This window comes from Rutilus rutilus (assembly GCF_951802725.1).
Source record: "Rutilus rutilus genome assembly, chromosome: 2".
Lineage (NCBI taxonomy): Eukaryota > Metazoa > Chordata > Actinopteri > Cypriniformes > Leuciscidae > Rutilus > Rutilus rutilus.
The window spans coordinates 30631729-30655220 of NC_140210.1; the positions used below are offsets into that span (position 1 = coordinate 30631729).

General features: G+C 36.2%; 4 protein-coding genes across 6 annotated transcripts in view; 2 read left to right on the forward strand and 2 right to left on the reverse strand.

Annotated features, from left to right (window-relative positions):
• The window catches only part of pibf1 (progesterone immunomodulatory binding factor 1), a gene marked incomplete at its 5' end in the record, with an annotated part of 46166 nt that extends 43542 nt beyond the window's left edge, over positions 1-2624 (reverse strand). The window contains 4 exons of the mRNA XM_084396928.1: positions 56-175; positions 313-511; positions 2155-2255; positions 2376-2624. Coding sequence (XP_084253054.1) covers positions 56-175; positions 313-511; positions 2155-2255; positions 2376-2624 — 669 coding nt within the window. The remainder of the gene's footprint in view (positions 1-55; positions 176-312; positions 512-2154; positions 2256-2375) is intronic.
• A 342-nt stretch (positions 2625-2966) lies between these two features.
• Positions 2967-6960, forward strand: gpalpp1 (GPALPP motifs containing 1). 2 transcript variants are annotated; one of them, XM_084396940.1, is made up of 8 exons: positions 2967-3286; positions 3500-3629; positions 3886-4041; positions 4147-4281; positions 4406-4688; positions 5090-5254; positions 5421-5522; positions 6261-6960. In XM_084396940.1, exons 1-8 carry the CDS (start codon positions 3202-3204, stop codon positions 6477-6479), a joined length of 1275 nt encoding a protein of 424 aa, XP_084253066.1. In that variant the 5' UTR covers positions 2967-3201; the 3' UTR covers positions 6480-6960. The 2 variants fall into 2 exon arrangements, with proteins under 2 accessions (XP_084253066.1, XP_084253067.1); XM_084396941.1 differs by having other exon boundaries at positions 3086-3286; positions 4409-4688.
• Positions 6961-7565: 605 nt separating this feature from the next.
• Positions 7566-15536, forward strand: gtf2f2a (general transcription factor IIF, polypeptide 2a). Of its 2 annotated transcripts, XM_084399917.1 has the most exons (9): positions 7594-7789; positions 7955-8028; positions 8126-8144; positions 8475-8619; positions 12479-12526; positions 12836-12917; positions 14499-14598; positions 14688-14831; positions 15017-15536. In XM_084399917.1, the coding sequence occupies exons 1-9, from the start codon at positions 7724-7726 to the stop codon at positions 15134-15136; spliced, it is 798 nt and encodes a 265-aa protein (XP_084256043.1). In that variant the 5' UTR covers positions 7594-7723; the 3' UTR covers positions 15137-15536. The 2 variants fall into 2 exon arrangements, with proteins under 2 accessions (XP_084256044.1, XP_084256043.1); XM_084399918.1 differs by lacking the exon at positions 12479-12526 and having other exon boundaries at positions 7566-7789.
• Positions 15537-17997: 2461 nt separating this feature from the next.
• On the reverse strand, positions 17998-23038 carry tpt1 (tumor protein, translationally-controlled 1). Its single transcript, XM_084399938.1, has 6 exons — positions 22857-23038; positions 20726-20799; positions 20241-20428; positions 19817-19922; positions 18789-18905; positions 17998-18445 (listed from the first exon to the last, which is right to left on the reverse strand). Exons 1-6 carry the CDS (start codon positions 22882-22884, stop codon positions 18443-18445), a joined length of 516 nt encoding a protein of 171 aa, XP_084256064.1. The 5' UTR covers positions 22885-23038; the 3' UTR covers positions 17998-18442.
• Between the last annotated feature and the right edge of the window lie 454 nt (positions 23039-23492).

Below are 23492 nucleotides of genomic sequence, written 5' to 3' on the forward strand. Positions count from 1 at the left end.
TTTGAAGACCGTAGTAAAAATGGCACCCAAAAAGGGAAACAAATAATTTCCACACCTCCATTAGTGATCTAACTTGGTTGCGGTGACTGTCCAGATCCTCGCTCAGGTTAGTCTTTTTCACCTGCAGCTCAGTCGCAAGAGCCCTCAGAGGGTTCACGACCTCATAGAACCGAATCTAGATAAAGAAACACACACGCACTTACAGTATAGCTTTTAAATCTCCTCGCTCCACAAGTTTGTTAGTGGGAGGAACCAACAGCACCAAAACATATATCTGAAAATCTTCATTTCCAACTCCAGTTTATAACTCACCGCCACATATTCAGGGATGGTGAGTTTGTCCTCAGGCAGGTCCTTCAGCTCAATGTACTTCTCCTCAGACAGCTCCAGGTCCCTCAGGCTCCTGCGGAGATCACCTGCTCGATCACACAGCTGATGGTTCGTCTCTTCCAGCTGCTTCTGTCTGAGCATGATGGTGTCCATCTCCTGCTTCCTCAGGGCTTGCTGCCTCCTGCATAAGCAGAAGCCAAACAGGCTTTATGCTGAACCAACGTCACATGAACAAAGAGGAAAACAGGTCTCATTGCATCTGCTCGTCGGAGAAAGTGTTAACGGCAACTGATAATCAGCTAATCTAGCTAGTTCTTTTATTGCTGCCGTTTTATTTGATTTTAATATCTAAATGTTAGTGAGAAGAAGACGACTTTTTTTTATATATATATATGTATCAATCTGCATATGGACATCGGCTATGCTCATCTTTTCTTGCTTCTTTGAACGTTTCTTGTGTAAGACAGCTCTATATTTAAGGAAGCACGTACAAAAGACTTGAACCGGAAGCGATGCAACCTGTTTCACAGAAGTTTGTAGCGCATAACCCTCATTCGACCCTATAAAGCCTAACTGTATCATATTTGATACATTTCTAAGGCCTCTAAATGACTAACCTGATCAAAACTTTGCTGAAAAACCTGCCCTCTGATTGAGAGTTCATTCTTTTTAAGCAAGTAAAAAGGCCTTTTAGTATAATTCTAAAAAAGCCCACCTTAAGGTTGTGGTACACATGGTTTTGCTGTGAAGTCTTTAATGATTTTTAAAAAGAAAACTAAAGAAATGGTTTTATATTGTTATTAATATTTCAAGATGTACATTTACTTGACTGTAGCAACTTAGATTTATGTAATTATCCATACATAAGTTTTTTTTTTTTATTATTGTGTTAAAATGTTGACGATGTGTGATACAACAGGCTTTTGAGGAATGTTTTTTTGTACATCTCTCAACTCAAAGAGGTGTACAAAACTCTTCATTTATGTTTTGTCTCCAATTAACGGCTGAATTTTACTTTAAACTTTAAACAAAATTCATAGTGGAATATATATATAAACATTTCATTTTGTGTGTGCTTAACAATAAATAGCCCAACTAGACATGACTAGAAGAAGAGGCTATAATTTATAAGCTAATGAATGAATGAATGAATGAGGCATTTATATAGCGCTTTCATATGTACTTCTGTACACCCAAAGCGCTTTACAATCATATCAGGGGATCTCTCCTCAACCACCACCAGTGTTCAGCATCCACTTGGATGATGCGACGGCAGCCACAGAACAACGGCGCCAGTGCGCTCACCACACACCAGCTATAGGTGGAGAGGAGAGAGAGTGACAGAGCCAATTCAGTGGGGGATTATTAGGAGGCCATGATTGGCAAGGGCCATTGGATGGAATTTGGCCAGGACCCCGGGGTTACACCCCTACTATTTACGAGAAGTGCCATGGGATTTGTAATGACCACAGAGAGTCAGGACCTCGGTTTAACGTCTCATCCGAAGGACAGTGCTTGTTACAGTATATAGTGTCCCCATCACTACACTGGGGTGTTAGGACCCACACAAACCACAGGGTGAGCGCCCCCTGCTGGCCTCACTAACACCTCTTCAAGCAGCAACCTGGTTTTATCAGGAGGTCTCCCATTCAAGTACTAACCAGGCTCAGCCCTTCTTAGCTTCAGTGGGCAACCGGTCTTGGGCTACAAGGTGATATGGATGCGGGCTTAAATATTTCAACCTTATCAAAAGGCACATTTATCGGCCAATACCAATACGACGACTGATATATTGATATTTTTCTTAACAGTATGTAAATGCACCTGTTTTCATCCTGCTGGAGTTTGAGCTGGCTGTCCAGACGCAGGGCGAGCACCTGTTTTTGATGGAGAGCATCGTTCAGCCTTTCCTCCAGCTCTTCTATCTAAAATGAATGTGAAAATAATCATTTTAACACTCACAGGCAAACAAACAAGCGTTAAATATTCTTCAAACTGCTTCTCAATTTAATGTAGACAGCAGTTTTCTATTAATCAACCATTACCTTGGTAAGGTGGTCCACTTTAAGATTGTCTATAAGCAGATTTTTCTGTGACAGATCTATCTTTAGTTTTTGGAGGTTATGAAGCAACTCTTTTCTTTCCAGAAGCTGTTTTGTGACCTTCCCTGCGCCATCTTTCTCATCCGAAGACGATATGTCCTCTGTGGGGACTGTTGTCTCCAGACTGATGTCCTCAGACTCGATGGAGCTGGAGATGTTTGCCGTTGCGCCCTTTGGCTTCTTGGGAGGCATATCGGCAAATCTTACCGATTTGTCGTGTCAGAAAAGAAGAATGTTCCTCAAAGCTGTTTTTAAAACTGGGAAATGTGGATTATTAGTAGTCAAGCGCCAGGAAAGGGGCTCAGAAGCTCAAGGAAAGAATTAACAGATAAGAGGCTATTCACTAAGCGATGACAGTTCGGTTATTTTTAGGTTAACTAAGTTAACGTTAACTGTTACCTGACTTTCGTAGCCTCATGACAAGAAAAACACGATAACGTGAAAATGTATGTGGAAGTTGGGAAAAGTGTTTTATGATTATTTATCATACCGACTGTTTAAGCGTCCCGCCGCCCATAGAAACAACAACGGATGACAACAGAGAAGAGAAGTGAAGATTGCGTTAAAGAGCGTCTTTTTAGAAAACGCTTGTGTTACAAAATAACGCGCCACCTAAAGGATTCCGCCTGAACAGAACTCTTATTTTGAAATTCACAACAAATTCAAAACCGGAAATAAGGGAATGTGTTTATTCTGTCGTAGCACATTTCTGGGTTTGTGAACACATAAATGTCTGATTTTATTATTTTTCTAGCACGATAATTTTGCTATGTCTAATCAAAACATAACTGGACCAGCTTTGCCACCGTCGATGGGAAAAAGCAAAAATGATGATTCAGATGAAGAAGACGCAAGTATGTTTACACATGCACGTTGGTTGTAGTAGCTGCTTTGTGAACTACAATTTATTTATTTTAATTTTGCAAATGCATAACAAGGCTGGCAGCCTTTAGATGTTTGTTGTTTTTTTCCTGTCTTTTGAAAAAAAAAACGGTTAGGTCATTTCATTCTTTTGATTAGATCTGAGTGCAAATAATTACAACATAAATAATAAATATTGTCTCCAGTCATAGGTCCAGCCTTGCCTCCACGGTATAAAGCTTCAGAGTCCTCAAGTTCATGTGAGGACAGTGATCAAGAGGAGGTCGTGTTCAAGAGAGCCAAATACTCATCATCTGGGAACCGGCCTTCTTTAAAGTATGATACTTGTTTTGTACTTGTAAAGTATGATACAGAAATGTTCTATCTCAAGTGTGGATACTATATGGGCCTTAACCTGATGTATCAAATATGATATAAAATATAATACATTTTCTTTTATATTTTGTCTAAAGTTTCAATAAACTGTTTCGAAAAATCTGACTATTAGATAATTTTTCAGGCTTTACAGGGTCATCATTGTCTTTCAGGAAAAAATAATTTGCTCTCACTTTTTCATGTGATTCTTTAACAGCAACAGAGGCATCATGAAAGCTGAGATGGATATAAAGCAAACTGATAAGCATGATGAGGATGAGGAGGAGGAGGAGGAGGAGGAGGAGGAGGATGATGGTTTCTTTGGTCCAGCACTTCCCCCAGGATATCAAAAGCGAGACAAGTCACCAGAAGAGTAATAAACATAAAATAATACTTAATAGTACCACACATGGTCATTTACATAGCAATTTCAGCATCTCAATCTAAGTCTTGGATGAACTATATTTTGCATCCCCAGACCACCTTTACTAGGACCTGCACTCCCTCCAGGATTCAAAAAACAAGATGAAGATGGTGCAAAAGACGATACCAGGGGGTTTTCAGGACCAGCTCTACCCTCAGAATATCGAAAGCAAGACAAATCTCCTGAACGGTAACAAGAATTAAACAAACACAGCAGACATATCTTCACATTTTGCTGTGTAGAGTTGGTATTCTAATTTTACATCCAAATGTAAATGTTGATTGGATCCATTTTTGTTTTTTGGCTTTTCCAGCAGGCCACCTGCGGTAGGACCTGCTCTACCTCCAGGCTTTAAAAGACAAGATGAAGATGAAAAGGGGGGGGATGAAGATGCCAGTGGATTTTCAGGACCAGCTCTACCACCAGGTTATACTCCAGAATTGTCAAGCAGTGAAGATGAAGAAGAAGAAGAAGAAGAAGAAGAAGAAGATTATGTCATTGGACCCATGCCATCAAAAGGACCGTCCCAGGACTCTGTGGCATTGGACTTTGAAAGAAGAGCTCAAAAAATGAAAGACAAACTTACAGGAGTGGATGTAAGTGCATTTTATGTAGTTTTTTTCCCATTAATTCAGCTACTGTAGTACAGCTGAATATATGTATAATAATAATAATAATAATCATAATATTTATTAGTAGTAGTAGTCAGTGTTATTTATATACTATTTTAGTCATATTTTGAATTAGCTATTAGTTTTATACTTTGTTTTCTTTTAAATTTTAGTACTTTCTTTTGTATTTTTGTTACATGATTTTGTCTTTATTTTATTTTATTTTTAATATTTCTATTTGGGTTTAATTTGATGTTTATTTTAGTTTTAGTTTTTATGTTGTATATACCCTCTATTTAAATATGATTGAACAACAGTGAAAGACAGAAATAATTATGCTATTCTTCATACAACATCAATACAATCTGTGACTCGTCTGTTGTTAGACTGGCCCGGAGGTGGTTTCCAGAGAGACCTGGATGACAGAGTTGCCTCCTGAGTTGCAGCATGTGGGCTTGGAAGCACGGACCTTTAAGAAAAGATCAGGCCCTGAAAACAAAGACCGCTCAATCTGGACTGACACTCCCGCTGAACGTGAGCGAAAAGCTAGGGTGAGTTAGAGATGAAATGTGGAGATTGTTATGGAGACTCACTGTGGATTTACCAATGATATCATTTGTGATTTAAATTTTTACAGATGAAACAAGCTTTTTTTTTTAATTGTGTTTTGGAAAAGAGGGATTGTTTGAAAATCCCCTTCTTGCTTGTCTTTCTTAGGAGCGACAAGAGGCTAAGGAAAAAGGCGAATCTGCCAAGGATGATGGACCACGTCTGCCTCAGAAAGAGCTTGAGATGGCTGAAAAAGTTTCGAAATATAATGTATGTTATTTTTTTTTGTTAAATACAGCTTTAAAGTGTATTACACATTGCACGTGTGTGTGTTCGTTCAGGTATACCCTACGTTATGTGGAAAAACCACAAAGATGGCAATATCTGAAATCCTTGTCCTTGTGGGGAATTTTTTTGGTTCTTATGTGGAAAACAGCTTATAAATCATTTTAGATGATGTTGTTTGAAAACGCTAAAAGTTTTCTGTGATGGGTGGGTTTAGGGTTAGGGAGTTTGCACAGTATAAAAATCATTATGTGTGTATTTATTTATTTATTATAAATAGTATATTAATAACAGATAGGTAACAGATAGGGATTCCAAAACTTCAATAAAAACACTAGTTATTAAGGGGAAAAATGAATCTTGATCATTTTTTTTTTTTTTTTATTGCTACATATTTTAAAAATAATAAAAGTATTATTAATTAATTAATTGTGTGTGTATATACATATGTATGTATACACTAAAACTAAAATAAAAATTTATTAAAAAACTATAACAAACTTACTAAAACTTTAACCAAAATAAAACAAACAAAAAATTAATAAAAACCATAATTGTATCTAAATGACACAAAAGTAACTCTTGTTTGAGAACCAGGGATGTAGGGGAAATTTAGCTGCTCACTCTAATGGGCTTGAATGGACTACACCTTTAGTTTGACAGATGCAATTGTTCAAAATGAATGTCCAAAAAAAATTGTTTCAATTGCCCATCTCTTTTTAGGAGTCCAAGCGTGGTGAATCTCTCATCAGTCTGCACACTAAGAAGATGAAGAAAAAAGCTAAGGAGGATGCTAACAAGCCTGTGGAGAGAAAACCCTTCGACAGAGACATGGACCTCCAAGTCAATCGCTTTGATGAGGCTCAGAAAAAAGCTTTGCTCAAGAAGTCACAAGAGCTCAACACCCGCTTTTCACACAGCAAAGACCGCATGTTCCTATGAGGGACATCAAACGCATTTATCTGATGTTGTCAAGGACGTTGTACTGATTTGGAATCCTCGAAACCTCATCATCAAAACATTATGAACCATGTTGATAATTATATGTACAAATTTGGAGGACTGACTGTTACTCCTCAATTTTCCTTTTTTACACCAATGTTTAATTGTAAGAGATAATGCATTAAAAAAAATCTTTGATTTGTGGCTTATAAAAGGTTTTAGGCCACTTTTTTTTATTAAAAAAGTAATGAGTACTTTAGTATTGGTGTTCATGTTCAGTGATATCCTATCCTAACACCCTATCATTTTACTGAATAATGGTAATAGTAAGTATTGTTCACCAGCGTGTATTTTCATATATGTTTAGAATATGTCGAGCTCAAGTCATATTTCACCCCAAAATTAAAAAGAAAGATTTTATATATTGCTTAAAGGAAATGATGACTACCTTAGACCATTAAAACTTTTTGTATTGTCATTATTTTTGTCTCATTATTTCATAGTCTCATTATACAGTTTTCACCCCAAACTAAAATAAAACATTCTCATTACTGAATGCAAAAATGTAATTGTACAAATTTGTCACTGTATTTTTTGTTGTACTGTGTATAATTTATGCAGATTTAAAATCATTTACCATTTAAAATCATTGCATTTTTACTGTAACATTACAATATTATTATATTACAGTAATGACAATCACCATTCATATATAGTTGTTGCGATGCAAACAATCATAAAGATCCTAAAATATGTTTTCTTTTTTTGATGAACCATGTAATATTTTACTCTTTTTTAATTTTATTTTATTTTTTATGCTTTCCTGAATTTTTCCCTATATAAGTAATTTATAAGTAGGCCTATATAGGCTTATCTGAATAGTTTGTTGTCTGTTATTATGATATTGTAAAGGTAAGGTGTGAAATTTCCTTTGAATAAGTTCTTCTCAAAAACATGTTCACTAAATATAAGTCAGTTGCATTTACTGCATTTGACTAAATAAAATGACAAAGCGATGTCGAAAATATCCTTTAAATCTAAATAGAAAATGCAACTATGTGGCAGCCATTAGGCGGCAGCCTAACTAACTGTAATCTGTGTAAAGCTTCCGTTTTTTGTCCTATCTGGCCACCGTACAACCGAATCTGTTGGTGATGTGCTAGCAAAAGTGCGTATAGCGTGGAAGAGGTGTATTAAATCCACATGAAATAATTAGAATACACAGTTTTAAACTATTAACAATCATGTCAGATAAAGGAGAAGTGGATCTGACTGGGGCAAAACAAAACACTGGTGTATGGCTGGTCAAAGTAAGTGTTTTGACGATGATGAACTGCTACAGCTAATGTTTCAGGTTTTATTAACATGGTTTTAGCATCTAACTTACAGATACCACGATTGCAATGTGATGTATGCGTTGCGGTGCGATGATTACATTGTTTTAACGCCACTGTTGGTGTTTAAACTGTTTAAAGGTCCCGAAGTATTTGTCACATCAATGGGCCAAAGCAACAGGGAGAGGTGAAGTTGGAAAGCTCCGAATTTGCAAGTATGTAACAAAACTTAATGTTATTGAGTACTACAAACACAACGTTTATATTAAACATTTAACATTTGTATTCACATAATTGTTCTTGTTCGTACAGGAATCAAGGCAAAGCGGAGGTAAGTTAACTAGCATGTCATTAAACATTAACCCCCGGTTTCACAGACAAGGATTAAGCCTATAAGTTACTCTATGAGTAAAATGCATGTTTGAGCTGTTTTTACTGAAAGCAACTTGCACAGATACATCTTAAAATATGTGAGTGCCATTGTTTTGTTTCAAGAACCGAAATGTTCATAAAGTTTATAAAAGCTATTTAAATGCCCTCATTGAACTAAGGCCTAATCCTGGTTTAGCCTGGTCTGTGAAACCAGGCCTGATTCTTTTATATTTGGGCTTGTGTGTTTGGGTGGAATCAGTGTTTTTCTGATTGATTGATTGATTGACAGGTGTCATTCACACTCAATGAGGAGCTGACCACCATAGACACCATTGGGGAGAAGCCTTCTATGGTACGAGCCCCTAGAGAGCATCCGTTCACTCTGCAGACCGTCGGTGGACAGACTCTGGCAGTTTTTACTGAAAACTCTTCAGGTGAGACCCAGGATCTTACAGTGCTGTGAATTACTGTGCTGAATCTCAAATTAAAAATTCTTACCCCCGGTTTCACAGACAAGGTTTAAGCTTAGCCTCTGACTAAAATGCATGTTTGAGTTGGTTTAACTGAAAACAACTTTCACTGATAATCTTAAAGTCGCCATGAACCGGAAGTTACAAACGACTTTTCTCCAGTGTTGTGACGTATATTTCCAAGTGAAACGGAATATTGAATAGAGGGCAGGGTTTTACTTTAGCCCTCCTCCTCTTCATCTTTCGCTCATAGCAGACTAACGTTTTGAGGGGAGTTGCCACGCAGAAGAGAAGTTGTTTCGAGGGGGGAGGGAAGGATAACATATTATTTGATTAAAGAATATAAAGGCACATGAAAAAAAATTATGAAGTGCACAGATAAATCATTTATAATAAACACTACAATATTACATATAAAAATACGAATTGTAAAATTTGATTTCATGGCGACTTTAAAATATGTCAAGTTTTGTGTCAAGATGCACACCAGTGTTTTTTTTCTAAGGGACGTTTGTAAAAGCTACTTAAATGCCATACTTGAACTAACCCCTTCAAACCCTGCTTCCATTGAAATGGACATCACATCACATGTTTTTTTTTGTGTAAACCAATAAAAGTGTATAATATGAGTAATACCCTGATCAACTAATCACCATGAAGATGTGACCCATAACTTGGGTCAGGCATGGCTAACCGATTAGAGCCCCCTTTTTACCTAAATTATGCAAATGTATTTTCAATTTGCACCTTATATAATCAGGTCTGAAGGGGCTAAAGCCTAATCCAGGTTTAGTCTAAGCCCTGTCTGTGAAATCAGAAAAACTGAAACAAATGCATTTAAAACGATGTGCAGTTAAAGTACACCATTTGTCATTAATTGATGATAATGCTCATGTATTACATTAGTGTTATATTGTAAAAAAAAAATAATAATAATAATTAAAGGTATAGCGGAGGATCTTTCCGAATTTTAGATAAGAACCGCCCTCTCCACTTTTTGAAAAAATGCACATGCGCAACACACTACCTGCTCCCGAGAGGGAACGCCTATTAAACGTGTGCGAGGTTCTCCTCGTGCACGCTCTGTTTACAAGTTGCTGTAGGCATCGCTCATACAAGATTACTTTCCAAAAGAAGATTTGCACTTTTTCTCCAAATAGCATGCCAAACTTTACCTGTCGAGTAAAAAACTTCGCGACTGAGGCATCAGTGGGAAGCCCAACCTGTGTTTTCAGCGCACGCCATCGTGTGAAACAATCTCCCAAAAACACTCTGATCTTGTTTCTCTCTTCTGAGGCCTTTCTCTTCTTCTCATACAGTTCGTACAAACTTTTTCTCTTGCGACCCTCAGACATTTTCAAAGGACCCGGTGAAACGGCGAGCTTCAATGAATGGCTTAAACCGTAGCTCTAGCTCACCACCACACATAAACATCTGAAAGTGCGCATGCGCAGAAAGCGAAAACTAAGGGACGAGCACGTACGACGGCCTTACGTAAACATATCACCAGAATGATTGACACTTAGGTGGACCAATAGTTTACACTACCCACCCGGAAAAAGAAAATCCTCCGCTATACCTTTAAGCACAAAAAATATAAATCTAAAGTAAAATGGGTAAATCAGATGATCATTTTCAGTAATACATAGTGATAATAACTTTCATTATTGAGTCATCAATAAAAATAATGACAAATTTTTAATGACATTAATTTTTTTAATGACTTTTTTTTTTATGGCTAGTTTTTGTACTTTGGGGCACAATTTTATGTCCAATGTAAAATCAGAACTATTGCACCTAAAAAGTTCTGTGATACTTTAAATAATATAGTTGCATTGGTACTTTTTTAATATTTGTGTACAAAGACATGTTAAGAATTAGCCTATATAATGGTTGTTAATTACTTATTAATGAAAGTATTATAGTATTACTGTTTTTTGTTAACCAAACTTTTGCTTTCAAACAGTTTATTCGGTAAGTCATGATGTGCGATCTCTGGGATATCCTGTACATACTTCAGCTGCCTCATATTCTCTCTTCCTCCAGTTCTTTTCAATTACTTTCTCTACTCTGTCTGTTCTGTGAGATGAATCAGAAATTAGGTTGTAATAGCTTTCATCTGGTCTCTTAAGCTTTTGCAGTTGCTGACCTTTGCCTCTCAATCATGTGTGTGTGTGTGTGTGTGTGTGTGTGTGTGTGTTTTGATGGTAGAAGATGTTAGAATGGGCCTTCAAAAATCGCTGGTTTTGGAAGCCAAATCTACTCATTGCCTTTATTCTTTGATTAACGTTGATTTGTTTTGTGTATAGCTTGGGTGTTGTGTGTGCATGAGTGACTAGTTGCCATCCTAATTCACTTTTTTTTTTTTATATATATATATTGCAAGTGTTGAATCGGATGATTTCTTTAGTTGTTACAATGTGCTTGAGTGCCAAATTGCCTGGTCACTTCACTTCTCTACCTGGGACTATTTCTTAAAAAAATCGTTTTTCAGGGATGAATGAGATCAGTTTATTTTTTTAATTGCTAGCTCAACTGTAAATGTTCCAGGGGTGTGACGAGAAATGAGATCTCGTACCACGATATTAAAATGTGACGATATATTTCTTGTCGAGGTGAAAAGCTGTCTAGCGATATCAGCATGATGGGGTTTGAGTTTGTGGCAAAACCTTTTACAGTGCTTACATTATATTGCTCTGTCTTTTACTGCATATGACAATTAAATAAATAAATGCGCTGCGGGTTTCTGAGTGAAGCACAGCGCTTTAATATTTACATATGTGTTTTAGAACGGCTCCATTCACAGTAAATGCTGCTCCACTCGAACTCAGTCTCTGCATGTGCTGTTTGTTTGGGTTAATGGCGTGCATTTGGGAATGCATAAAGTCTGGTGCACTTTGTGTTTCATGCAAAGTGTTTCACTGTTATTATTTACATGGCATGCATGTAGCGCGTCTCAGCAGTTTGGTTACAAACTCCATCTCTGCATATGTTGTGAGTTTGGGTTGCTTATAATGTTCATCTGGGAATGCACTGCAGTGTGCACCATTTCACCAGATTTGCATCGTAAATCATTCTTATGTTTCTAAATATATGAATTGTTTGATTTTTGAAAATGATTTTTGAAAATACAAGTTTAAACCCTTGTCTTGATGTCAACATGTTTTTGCTCAAGAAATTACTGCATTTCTATCATAAATACTTGCTTTTGATTATTGCCTCATTGTTATTATATATGTATTTAAGTCATTTCAAAGACTATTGTTCACTTAGGTCTATTTACACCAAGAAAAAAAATCCAAGCAATCGCCAAATTAATTGATCGATTACTCGATTGCCAAAATAATCATTAGTGACAGCCCTAGATTAGTTAAAACATTTCAAAATGCACCTGCATATTTGTGCATTTTATGACTTTCAGTCGAATAAAAAACGATTTTTCCAGTTATATAATGTATCACTGAAGATTTCTTAAAAATAATGTTAAAATGTCATCTCATTCTAGTGAACCCAATTCACGTCTGTCGTCACACCCCTAAAATGTACTGTTTAGGACTATTCTTCTAATATTGTCATAGATATAAATCTACACAGCCCCGAAGACAGGGGTAGGGACCTGTGGTGTGTGATTTTTGGATTAATTTGGATCAATTTCCTCATTGGTTTCTGATTGATCAGAGGTTCTGTGTGGCTTGTTGGTTTGTGTCTATTTGTGCGTTTGCTTTCGCTGACTGCTGTGTAAGAAGCTGGCGTGAGGCTTGGCCTGCCGTGATTACTTTGGCATGTACCCCCCCTCGTTCTCATGTTGCCATCCCTCTTGTAGGGCAGTCAGATGCCGAGGCCAGCGGCTCAGGTACAGGTACAGGCCCAGGTGAGTGCTCACCGTCGCCCCCTGCTTGAGTGGAGGTCCAAGAAGGACCTAGTCAGGCCTTGTTCTGTTTATAATGGTCTGATGGCCTTTGACTTGACAATCATCCAACAAAACAGCAATTATAAATATTCCTTTGTATGGCCTAATTTAAAGTATTGAAATTTTCACTGCCTGGATGAGAGACTGTACAGAACGTACTGTTGCGTCTCTCTGCTGATGTAATGACTGAGCAGTAATATGCTGTGTGTTGCAGCAGAGATTGCTTCGATACAACTGTCACTGAGTATTAATGTCTCTTCTCTCACAAAGATAAAATTGCACTGGAAGGATTGGTGGTGCAGAGAGCTGAATGCAGACCGGCCGTCAGTGAAAACTACATGAGGCTGAAGAAGTATGTTCATATATACACACTAGCTTTGTTACAAAACCTGTTGAGCTGCTATTGAGGCCAGTTCACTCCAAGAATGATAACTATAACCGTAACAAATGCACAATAACATATTGTTTATTAAAGCATGTGCTGTAGTTATGTTGTCCACCGCTTTAAATGTTTAAACACGGTCAATGTTTTTGTTACTTTAGCAATTAATTCAGATTCCGACGATATCGTTCCTCTGTGTCATTATAGCTGCTGTGTGGACTTCTCTATTCTCATGGGATTACAAAACTTTTATTATTAAAACTTAATAGTTTATAGTCATTTATAATCATCATAGAAACTCATAAGTATGAGCCAAAAGCTCTTTATGGCAGACGTTCCGCATACCACTCTAATAGCCTCAACTTGCAATTGATTTCAGTGAATGGGTTTTAAAGAATTGAGTCAATCCCGACCAATATTTGGATATGAATAGGGTTAGAAACCGTATTATTAGCCAGCCTTAGCTAATTGTCATAATAAGCTGAATCATAAAGCTTCTCAAGATGCTCACCTATGATCTTTGAACAGATTTTTAATTGATTAAACAACTTCGTTTTTAGCATAACAGACAAACTCTTATACCAAATAGTTGCAATATTGCAGTATACGCATTATCACTGACCTAACATGTACTTACTATAGGGTTATGGTTAGGAATAGGGTTTGGTTTAGGGTTAGTTGCGTGTAGTTATGCATAATTTACTGTAAGTACATGTGTAACAAGGACACTGTAAAAGAAATGTGTTTCCAAATGTTGTAATAAAACCTATTAGAATAAATAATTTATGAATTGCCCAACACAGGCTATTTGCTATGTAAACGATCAATCCATAAAATATATATATTTGTTGCTAAGCTAACAACAGGATTCTGTAATAAGCATTTGAATAACAACATGCTCACAAATATTGTGTAAATTCAATTTATATCACTGACTGGTTTAGCTGTCTTTTTTTGTAATTAATGAAAAATAAATATGCAGCATAAACATTTATTTCACATTTTTCTGGATTTTTTGTTTTGTTTTGTTTTTTCATCAAATGTTTGCAATGTATTCTGGGATTATCTTTTCCATGAAGGATACATGAGATGAATTTGGCCAAATTGTGGTAAAATAAGGTGATGCCTTAAAATGCTGCCTCCACAGGCAGCTCACCAGCAAGTGAGCACTAACTCTAAGCAAACCTTAATTCTAAACCTTAAAGTCAATGAAACAGAAGTAGCAACAGATATTTTTTTTCATCCAGATTGTGACGTACATCTGAGTGTAATGGATTATCAAAAAAAAAAAAAAAAAAATTATATTGTATTATAATGTTTTTTGTTTTTTTAAATGACACATTTACAGTAAGTTGTTAAGAAAAAATAAATAAAACTACTACATGCATTTAGAAAATAGATAGCATGACATTTCATGATAGCACGAAAAAAAAATGATTAGGTCTATACAGATCCACACACAATCTTTTTATGTGTATATGTGCTGTTTGATACTTAAACTTAAATGTTTTCATAGCTAGATCTCATAAAGGATGTTGTGTTTTGTTGCAGACTGCAGATGGAGGAGTTATCTAAACCGCTCAGGTTCTCTCAACAGCTCGACAAAGCCGTTACCACCAACTACAAACCTGTGGCTAATCACGCCTATAATGTAGGTCAAGCTTTCGTGTCCTCAAACAGATGTCGTAAGTATTATACAATTGATTGTTGATGCACTCTCTCTGTTCCTGTTTCTCTCAGCTGAATTATGAAAAGAGGAAGAAAGAAGAAGGAAAGAGGGCACGTGCAGATAAACATCAGGTGCTGGACATGCTGTTCTCCGCCTTTGAAAAGCATCAGTATTATAACATTAAGGATCTGGTGGACATCACAAAACAGCCTGTGGTGGGTTACACTATATATACACGAATGTTTAACACCAATTTAAAGCATCCTTGCTGATTTAAAGTAGCAATTTCTTTCAAAACATTACTTTGCTCTACTTTATTCTTACTGACCCCAAGCTTTTGAATGGTAGGGTAGGCTACAAGGCTACCTATTAAAAACTCCCCTTTTTTCAACCTCTATAGACTTACTTGAAGGAGATTCTTCGGGACATTGGCATATACAATGTCAAAGGCACCCACAAGAACACCTGGGAGCTGAAACCGGAGTACAGACACTACCAGGGCGAAGAGAAGAGCGACTGACCATTTTCACCATTGGACTCTTTGTGGTTATGAAAAACAAACATCCCCAAAAAGTTCAAAATGTTATTTCTGGATTTTTTTTTTTAAGAATAATTGTTGTTCTTTTTAAAGGTGTATCAGAAACCTGTGGCATTTTACAATGCTAAGCTGTTTTATTATGCTTGTTATATTGAGGAATTCCCTAGAAATAGAATCATTCAGTTCAGATCTTCAGTCGTCAGACTGTCCAATCCTCATCACTTGTTGTGTATAAAAAGTAGATGTTGACTTTTTTTAAGAAAACGTATTGATAGTTTAATTGTAAACAGTTTTATTCAGATTTAGTTTTCTGATTTAAACACTTATTTTATATAGTATTTCACTTTAATTTCTTGAAATAAAGGTTTTTGTACAAAAATCATTTTTTCCATGTTGTTTCTCTGCACACATTGAGACACTTTTTATGATTCACACAGCAGGACTGGGATAAATGATAAATGTGTGATTATTTCATAATACAACATATGGTCAAAATCTGAGGTCATGAAAGTTCTTCATTAGAACACTCAAAAATAAACATTTGGTCTAACTTGACGAAATTATGAAAGAAACGTACAACTATTGCACGGTAGAATGTACTTAAAAGTAATAGGGAATATCACACAAGTTTTAATTTAAACCGTATTTAAATTTAAACTTGCCAGGAAAAAAGGGAATTATTCAAATGTCAATTGATTACATTTTAAAAGATTAATTAACAAAATTAAGTTTTAAAAAACATTGATTTGATTACAATTTTTTTAATTAAATTTGTATTTGAAAATCCCGTTTTATATTCTATGTTCTCCTAACAGTAAAATAAGCCACTATAAATTATATAAAGGTCTAGTCATATATAATATATATATATATATAGTGATATACTTGTGAAATCGCCAGAATCTGTAATGTTAATGTCTTTTATCCTCAAGAAATCAGAGTGCAAATGAACCATGAGGTTCCTACATGATCCCTGCCATGTATATACAGAATCATTTCTGTCATGGGAATTAGAAATATATTTAATTCAAAGTGTGAGCATTTTTGAAAGCAAAATGTATGTCACTGTGGTCATGAAAGGGGTGATAAGGCATCAAGAAACATAAAGCAGCTTATTACCAAAACCAAGGTCATTATTTGGGCTTTCTTAGCAGCCACAAGACCCAAGGAGCTTAAAGTGAATTCATTAATGAACTCTAGCACACTAGCTAATCTACTTTTACACACAAAAATGTTCCTAGGTAAGGTTACAGGTGGGCACATGACACAAAATCTAGGGTAACACTACTCCGATGTTCCACTTTAAACATTCATAATTTTGCAACTACATGTCAACTAACTCATTACAGTATTAGTAGACTGTCTGCTTAATATCTGCTAACTTCATTTCCGTGGTCCCCGACACATTCTACTAAGTAACTTTGCAACTACATGTCAACTTACTCTACTAAGCCTACCAACTAACCCTAAAGTATACAATCCTAATGAGAGTTAGCTCACATATAGTTGCTAAGTTTATAGTTAGTAGAATGTCTAAAGTTAAAGATCAGCCGATTTCCGTGCGGAGAGGGGGTGAAGAATTACAGTATTGTTTAGCATTCTCTATGCTGATGCTAAAGACTCTTTCATATGCTTATCAAGGGCTTTAAGGACAATTCACCTCATTGCTTTCTCATGTGAAACACACCCCTCTTCAAAAAAGCAAGCATTTGTGTTTCCAATACACATCTGGGAAAGCCATTTACTGACAAATGCACTTTTATCACTACCTGTAATTTAGCATAACTTCATTTTAATTTATAATTGTGGCATGTTTAACTTTATTTTGGAGGTTGAGCAGAAATGTAAGAATAGTAATATCCAAGCATTATAAAGAACAATTTAAGTACTAAAACAAATGCTTCTTTCCCATCAGATAAACTACAGGATATGTCAGGAATTTTCTGATGTGGAGTTTTGATCACTGCTTTGCTTTTATTTAATAGCTCAGAGATCAACAGTCCACATATTTACAGCACATTTTTCACTGTTTTGATGGCTTAAATTATTTCACTTTTGAAAAAGTGTCAAAGACTTTTCTTGTATTTTGTTGAGGCTTGAGATTTGATCCTTACTCACTAAATCCTGTACAACTATATGAACTATACTATATTTTTCCCCTTCACACATTAAGGTCTCTAGGGTGAATTCAGGTAAACTGGGACACTTTTTGCCATTGATCTCAATGACTGGGGAAATGTACCATTTATCCTGAATTGAGCCTACATTAACATTTCTTCGTATTAACTGAGTCTACAACTTCTGCATAAGATACACAGTATCAAGACATCCTCCAGTTGTTTTTTGTTCTGATTGCTGGTTCAAAAATTAGATGCAGCGGTTCATTGTATAGGGAACAAGTGCCCAAACCATGCCATTTAAATCTTTTTTTTCCCCAATATACCTTTGTTTAAAAAAAAAAGAAAAAAAAGAAAAAGAAAAAGTGAATAAGTGCATCTCTTCATTTTTAATTAATTATGGTATAACACTTGTTTTGAGAGAAGTTAATTTGATTTAAGATAATCTTATACACAGATTTTATATATTCATATATAATATATTAATTTAGCCCAATGCCCTCAATCAAGTTTTATTCTTGGTGCTTCATATAGTTATTTTATTTGCACCTCTGTAGAGCTTCCAACTTATCTTTAAAGGAGGTTCATCTCCTTCACCCTTGAATTTTTTTTTTTTTTTTAGCAATGGCAGTTGAGCAAAAACTAATTGGATTAAAAAAACAGGTTGTGATTCAACTTGCAAGACAAGTTAGGCAGAATTAACAAGAAAAAATAAATAAAAAAAACTTTAATTAGCCAGCAGCTTGATTTTATTCAATAACGGTGCCAAGAAATCCTATACAATCCTGTGAATCAATGGGGAACAGGGGGGGAAATTACAACTGTACATCTGCTGAAACTAGAAGCTGACATGCACAGCAAATGAGAAGCCAGCAAGTCAACTTCACCTCCATGATAAAGAAATAAAAGAGAACCCCCAAATTACTCAGTTTCTTTACCACAATCTTTTCACATTGCAGTTTGGCTTGCTAAAAGTCCTGTTTTAAATTTCCTTTGAATGGATAGTTCGTAGAAGTAAGCCAATCAAGAAACAAAAACGGCGGCCTCGTAATGTTAAAAGAGCCTCTGGTCCTGGTGGAAAGAATGAGGGGGAATGACTGGTTTAATCCATGGGTCAAATCCACCAGCAGAAGCCAGAGTTGGAGGGGTAACTTGAAGATATTTGGGAAGTTTACTATGGTGAGAAAGAAACACAAAAAGATCAATTTTGTTTCAAGTTAATACCATCAAGACCCAAACACTTCAGCACTGGCAAAAAACAACAACAAGCAAACCGTCATCATGCAACAAGTTTTGTTTTTTCTTCAGATCTTCATGCTAATGCAATTATCCTATCCTCCTCCATTTAATCCTTTCCAGCCAACATTCAGATGGCCAGACATCATGAGGAAATTACTGTTGCATCCTTGTGCAAGCCCAGAAGCCACTGATTATGGCAAAAGGCCTATCAGTGGATGCTACGCAATAATTCGAGAACTTAACACTTAAATGTAAAAAAAATGACTTCATAAACTTACGCATTTCTCAATCTCCAGACCATCCTTGAAAAAGAGCATGAATGGTGTGACTCCATCCTCACGGAAGTCAAGGAGACCAATTATACCGTCCGGGTTCATGGATTCGCCAGTGAAAAACTGTAAGATTGAGAAAATCAGTTAGCAGATCACAAAGGCGTTTCGTACCCCAAGACAAAAGTGCTGGGATCCCCACTGACGCACGTGTAAAGAGCATACAAGTGATTATTTTGTGCTACGCCGTTTTTAACTTCGCAAAACATTAGTAAGTCGTAGATTGCATATCTTTATTTAGAGCAGGTGGTCTTAAACAAGTCCAAACACAACAATGCGTAGATCACGGAGTGACATGCTGCTTGGCTAAAGCTATAGGACTTCCAGGATCCGATCGCGTCGCAACCATGCCCGTTTTCTAACGTCATCTTGTGTGTGGTGGTTGGGTATAGTGGGTAAGCTTGCTTGGATTGGTCGTTCAGATTGATAGGTCTTGGATTTTGCACATGAGCAGCACACTAAGCGCTCTAACGATTAGGCTACCTTGCTAAATCGACCATCGATTAGTCTTATCGATTAAATTATCGACAGGTTAATCGATCTTTGATTAATCGTTAGAAAGAAACGATTTTCAAGACTTTTCAGAAAGAAACGAATACTTTAATTCAGAAAGAACGCATTAAAGGCAGTTCTTTTGGACTTTCTATTCTTCAAAAGATCCTTAAAAAAAAAAAACATCAGTTTCAACAAAACTTGATAAGTGTTTCTCGAACACCAAATCAGCATATTAATGATTTCTGAAGGATCATGTGACACTGAAGACTGGAGTAATGATGCTGAATTCAGCTTTGCCAGCACAGGAATAATCACTTTAAAACACATTAAAATAGAAAAGCTATTTATAATTATGTCAACGTTACTGATTTTGGTCAAATATTTTTCAAAAACACAAAAAGAATCTCACCAACCCCAAACTTTTGAGTAGTAGTTTATACAAATTCAGCAAAATGACAAAAGCAGCAGTTACTGCAGCCTACCTGATAGTTTTTGATGTTGCCTAGAATTTTCTTGACCTCAGCCGGTGCGTTAGCCATGAAGGGGTCTACCCTGTCAGGTGCAAGTTCCTGCAGCTTGGCTTTCACTCTGTCACAATGAAAGACAAATATTACCAAAATATTCAAGTTTCATTAAGCCGCACAAACTGCCAAACACAGTGGTTTAAAATCAAAATTCTGTAGTCCCCAATTCAATCTTACATGCCACTCACTAGGCAGGCAGAAAGCGCAGGGACCTTTAATTTTGCATCTCAATATTTTAAAACCCAGGTGGCCACAATGCAAGACTCTGAGCTGTCAATGATGCAAAAACAAATAATACCACAGGAAAATAATGTGAACCATGATATTTACAGTACACCGAGCCTGTTGCAAGGTAAAACATGCCTCATAATGTTAAACTTACGCCTTCATGTAGTCCTTGATGTGAGCTGTGTAAGACTTCTTGTCAAAGGAGGTCTCCTGAAGCTTGTGGTTCAGAACGATATCCACACCGCTGACAGTGGCAGTCTCACAGCCCTCATCCTGAACTTCTGCTGACGCATTGCCACCAATCAGTGCGTCATCTATGTCTCCCTCTGCCCTGCTGATCATCTGCAAAAACAAGGAGTCAATGACTGTAGCTGATATCACATCACAAACACATTGATCGGGAATAGTACAACCAATGCTTACATCTGCAGAACTGATAAGATAAAGTGTTAACTGACTCAAATTCAGGACGCACAATTATTTCTATTTTGCCATAGCCCATTCAGAGATCGTACTCAGAATATAGTGGTTTCATAGGTCATAACCTTCAAAGGTGTCCTAAGTTGTCGTCATTGTACGTCCATGGGAGGGCTGCCACACAATTTTAAAAAGCAGTTTGGTTAAAATGAACCTGCATACCTTTCCCTCCACTTCAATCATCATTCCATTCTCAGACTCTTTGATTTTGTAGATGTCAGAGAACATCTCGTCCCCTGTGAAAGAAAACAAAGAAAAGTTAGATTCTCAGTCCAATGCGTTTAGTTACTTCTGATTCTTTTATTCCTCTTTTCCACTGTCACTAAGTGGAAGACAACAGATAGCTTATTGCACTCTTGTGGTCCGATTTAATTAACTCCCATGAATATTCACTGGCATGCACTAAGAATCTCTCACTTTCTGCCTGGTTTTTCACACTAATGCTTTAACCCTCTGCTGCTGTTCTGTCCATTTTGACAAATCTATATATATATATATATATATATATATTTTTTTTTTTTATTATTTACTGAATTTGAATGGTATGAACTTAGTTAAGGTTTTGGCACTTGCAATGTGAACAACATGGACGATTCGAAAAGGTTAAACAGTCCGATAGTTAATTAAAAACATTATTCATGGTCAAATTATCGCATTGAAAATGAATGGGAGGCAAATTTAATCTATTGGAAACATTTTGTACAGCGGCCAAACAAAATGCTACTAAAAGCTTAAACCTCAAATCTATGGCTTTGATTTTCAGTTTTAGAGTAAAACAGTGTTTTGGAAAATATACATTATTATAATTTTATGTGCATTTTTTATTACAAAAAGTACACAATGGTACAGCTTTTTCTCCGAGCTCACCTCTTTAAACTTACATCTCTTTTTTCACTTCAGCAATAATGTGCCATGTCATCTTTAAAAAGAGACCAAACAGGCTGTGCTCCAAAGCATACAAAATGTATGACATTTCAGTGGAAATAGCATTTTCAGGTTAATGCTCAAAAAGTGAATAAATTGATTTTAACTACTGCATAAATATAATTTAGTATCAAATAATCCGATAAAGTTACAAAATATTAAATAAACATCTAACTAAAATATAGTAACGTTACAATCATTTCTTTGAAAAATAATCGTAATTTTTAAAGCGTAGTTCTCTGGCCATTTCCACATCTAATCTCAAACCGTTTGTTTACTGGAAAGTTTCCAAAACAGAGATATACAATATTTGTTTTCGGTCACGATGACGTAAAGCACTTTTATCATCAATGTTGCAGATGACTAAACATTTTCCTTGACGCAACATGAACGTTATATTACAGAGTTAACATTACTACAGAGACATATTTAACACGCCCGCAATGTTGCTGCGGAAAGACTGGTTTGAACTTTTGGGGCAATTCATAATCGTCTAAAAGTAATTTATTTAAATCTTTTGAGGGGCGAAAAGAATGTCGCCTTATTGTATCCAGCTTTTGCAATCGCTTATTACACCCAATGCATCGACCCTTTAAACAGGTTTATTGTCAGCATCTGTTTGGAGTTCAGCGGATGTTACTCACCCATAATTGCGCAAACAGTCACGGGACTTAAGAAAAGGTAATAATAATGATATAATAATTCTCAAATATATAAGAACTTTCCCAAATAATTCTCAAATATGAAAGAACTTTCCCTTTAAAGGCTCTCAGAAGTGAGTGAGGAGTAACGTTAAAGTGAACTGGCCTGGACTAGTAACACGCCCTGTTTAGCGCTCATTTCATCATCTCATAATTGGCTGTGAAAACGAAAAATACAAAAAAAAAAGGCTACTTGGATTTTCAAAATGAGCCGTTTCCGTCGTCAAATTCACTAGAGATATTATTTTTCCAAAACAGACTGATTTAGAGGAACATGAGTATTAAAACCACTAACGTTAACATCACAACTTCTACCCAGCACCAAACTGGCCGACCGGCGTTTTAACTCAGCTGCTAACACTCCCATTTATCGACAAACTTTGTTTAAATATAACCAAACACGTTTATAACCTGAAATAGTTTGAGTAAAATTGATTCGCAATGGTAAGGTAAACAAAAGAGTAACATTTAAACCCGCAGCAATGACGCGAACGTCTTTATAGTTCACAGCTTGGTTAGCCACTATGCTAACTGCATTCAACAAAGTTAGGCCGCGATGAGCCGGGAAAGACCGGCCCTTTAAAACACTTCAACAACATTTGACGCCAAAAATATAGGTAAAATCGTAACATTTCGGTATGCAACGTTGTGTTAGACGCTATTCTTACCGGTGATGATGTCCTTGTAGATGATCATTTTGTCGGATTGTGTTCGAGGGTGTCAGGAGGCAAACAGCGCTGGCTGTGACCTGATCGCGGACTCAGCTGAAAAGGCCGGCGCGTGGATTGAACATCTTATATATGCGCTGAGAAACACGGGCGCCCTCTAACGGGTTAACATGAAATCACTCCACAGGTATTCCTAAACTCTTCTCTAAATTGGTTCGCACTGAACGGGATAACTATTTTAGATATTGGATAATTACAATTCCAGAATTTACAGGGAAATATAAAAATTGTCATAGTGTTAAAACAGCAAGACATATGTGACATATAAGCATCTGGATCATTCATGTTATGCACTAGGTTACTTTTCCATCATCATACTTCCCTGGTCATGTCCCCCTGCCTTTTGTCTCAGTAGTATTATATAAAATATGACATGTCTGATGTAAAGATTATTATATTATATTATATTATATTATATTATATTATATTATATTATATTATATTATATTATATTATTATTTTATCACAGTTATGAATCTTATATAATTTCACTAGGTTTGAGTGGAACTTTTTGCTACAGAATTTTTTGGACATTTTTGTTGTGGAGGCTATTATGCACTAAATTCTAACATGAAA

Coding starts and splice junctions, on each gene's coding strand:
- gpalpp1 (XM_084396940.1), top strand. CDS start 3,202: ATGTCTAATCAAAACATAACTGGACCAGCTTTGCCACCGTCGATGGGA. Junction 3,287..3,499: donor TTCAGATGAAGAAGACGCAA/GTATGTTTACAC, acceptor TATTGTCTCCAG/TCATAGGTCCAGCCTTGCCT. Junction 5,523..6,260: donor AAAAAGTTTCGAAATATAAT/GTATGTTATTTT, acceptor ATCTCTTTTTAG/GAGTCCAAGCGTGGTGAATC.
- gtf2f2a (XM_084399917.1), top strand. CDS start 7,724: ATGTCAGATAAAGGAGAAGTGGATCTGACTGGGGCAAAACAAAACACT. Junction 14,599..14,687: donor TGGCTAATCACGCCTATAAT/GTAGGTCAAGCT, acceptor TGTTTCTCTCAG/CTGAATTATGAAAAGAGGAA. Junction 14,832..15,016: donor ACATCACAAAACAGCCTGTG/GTGGGTTACACT, acceptor CAACCTCTATAG/ACTTACTTGAAGGAGATTCT.
- tpt1 (XM_084399938.1), bottom strand. CDS start 22,884: ATGATCATCTACAAGGACATCATCACCG. Junction 19,923..20,240: donor ATCAAGGACTACATGAAGGC/GTAAGTTTAACA, acceptor TCATTGTGACAG/AGTGAAAGCCAAGCTGCAGG. Junction 18,906..19,816: donor GCAACATCAAAAACTATCAG/GTAGGCTGCAGT, acceptor TCAATCTTACAG/TTTTTCACTGGCGAATCCAT.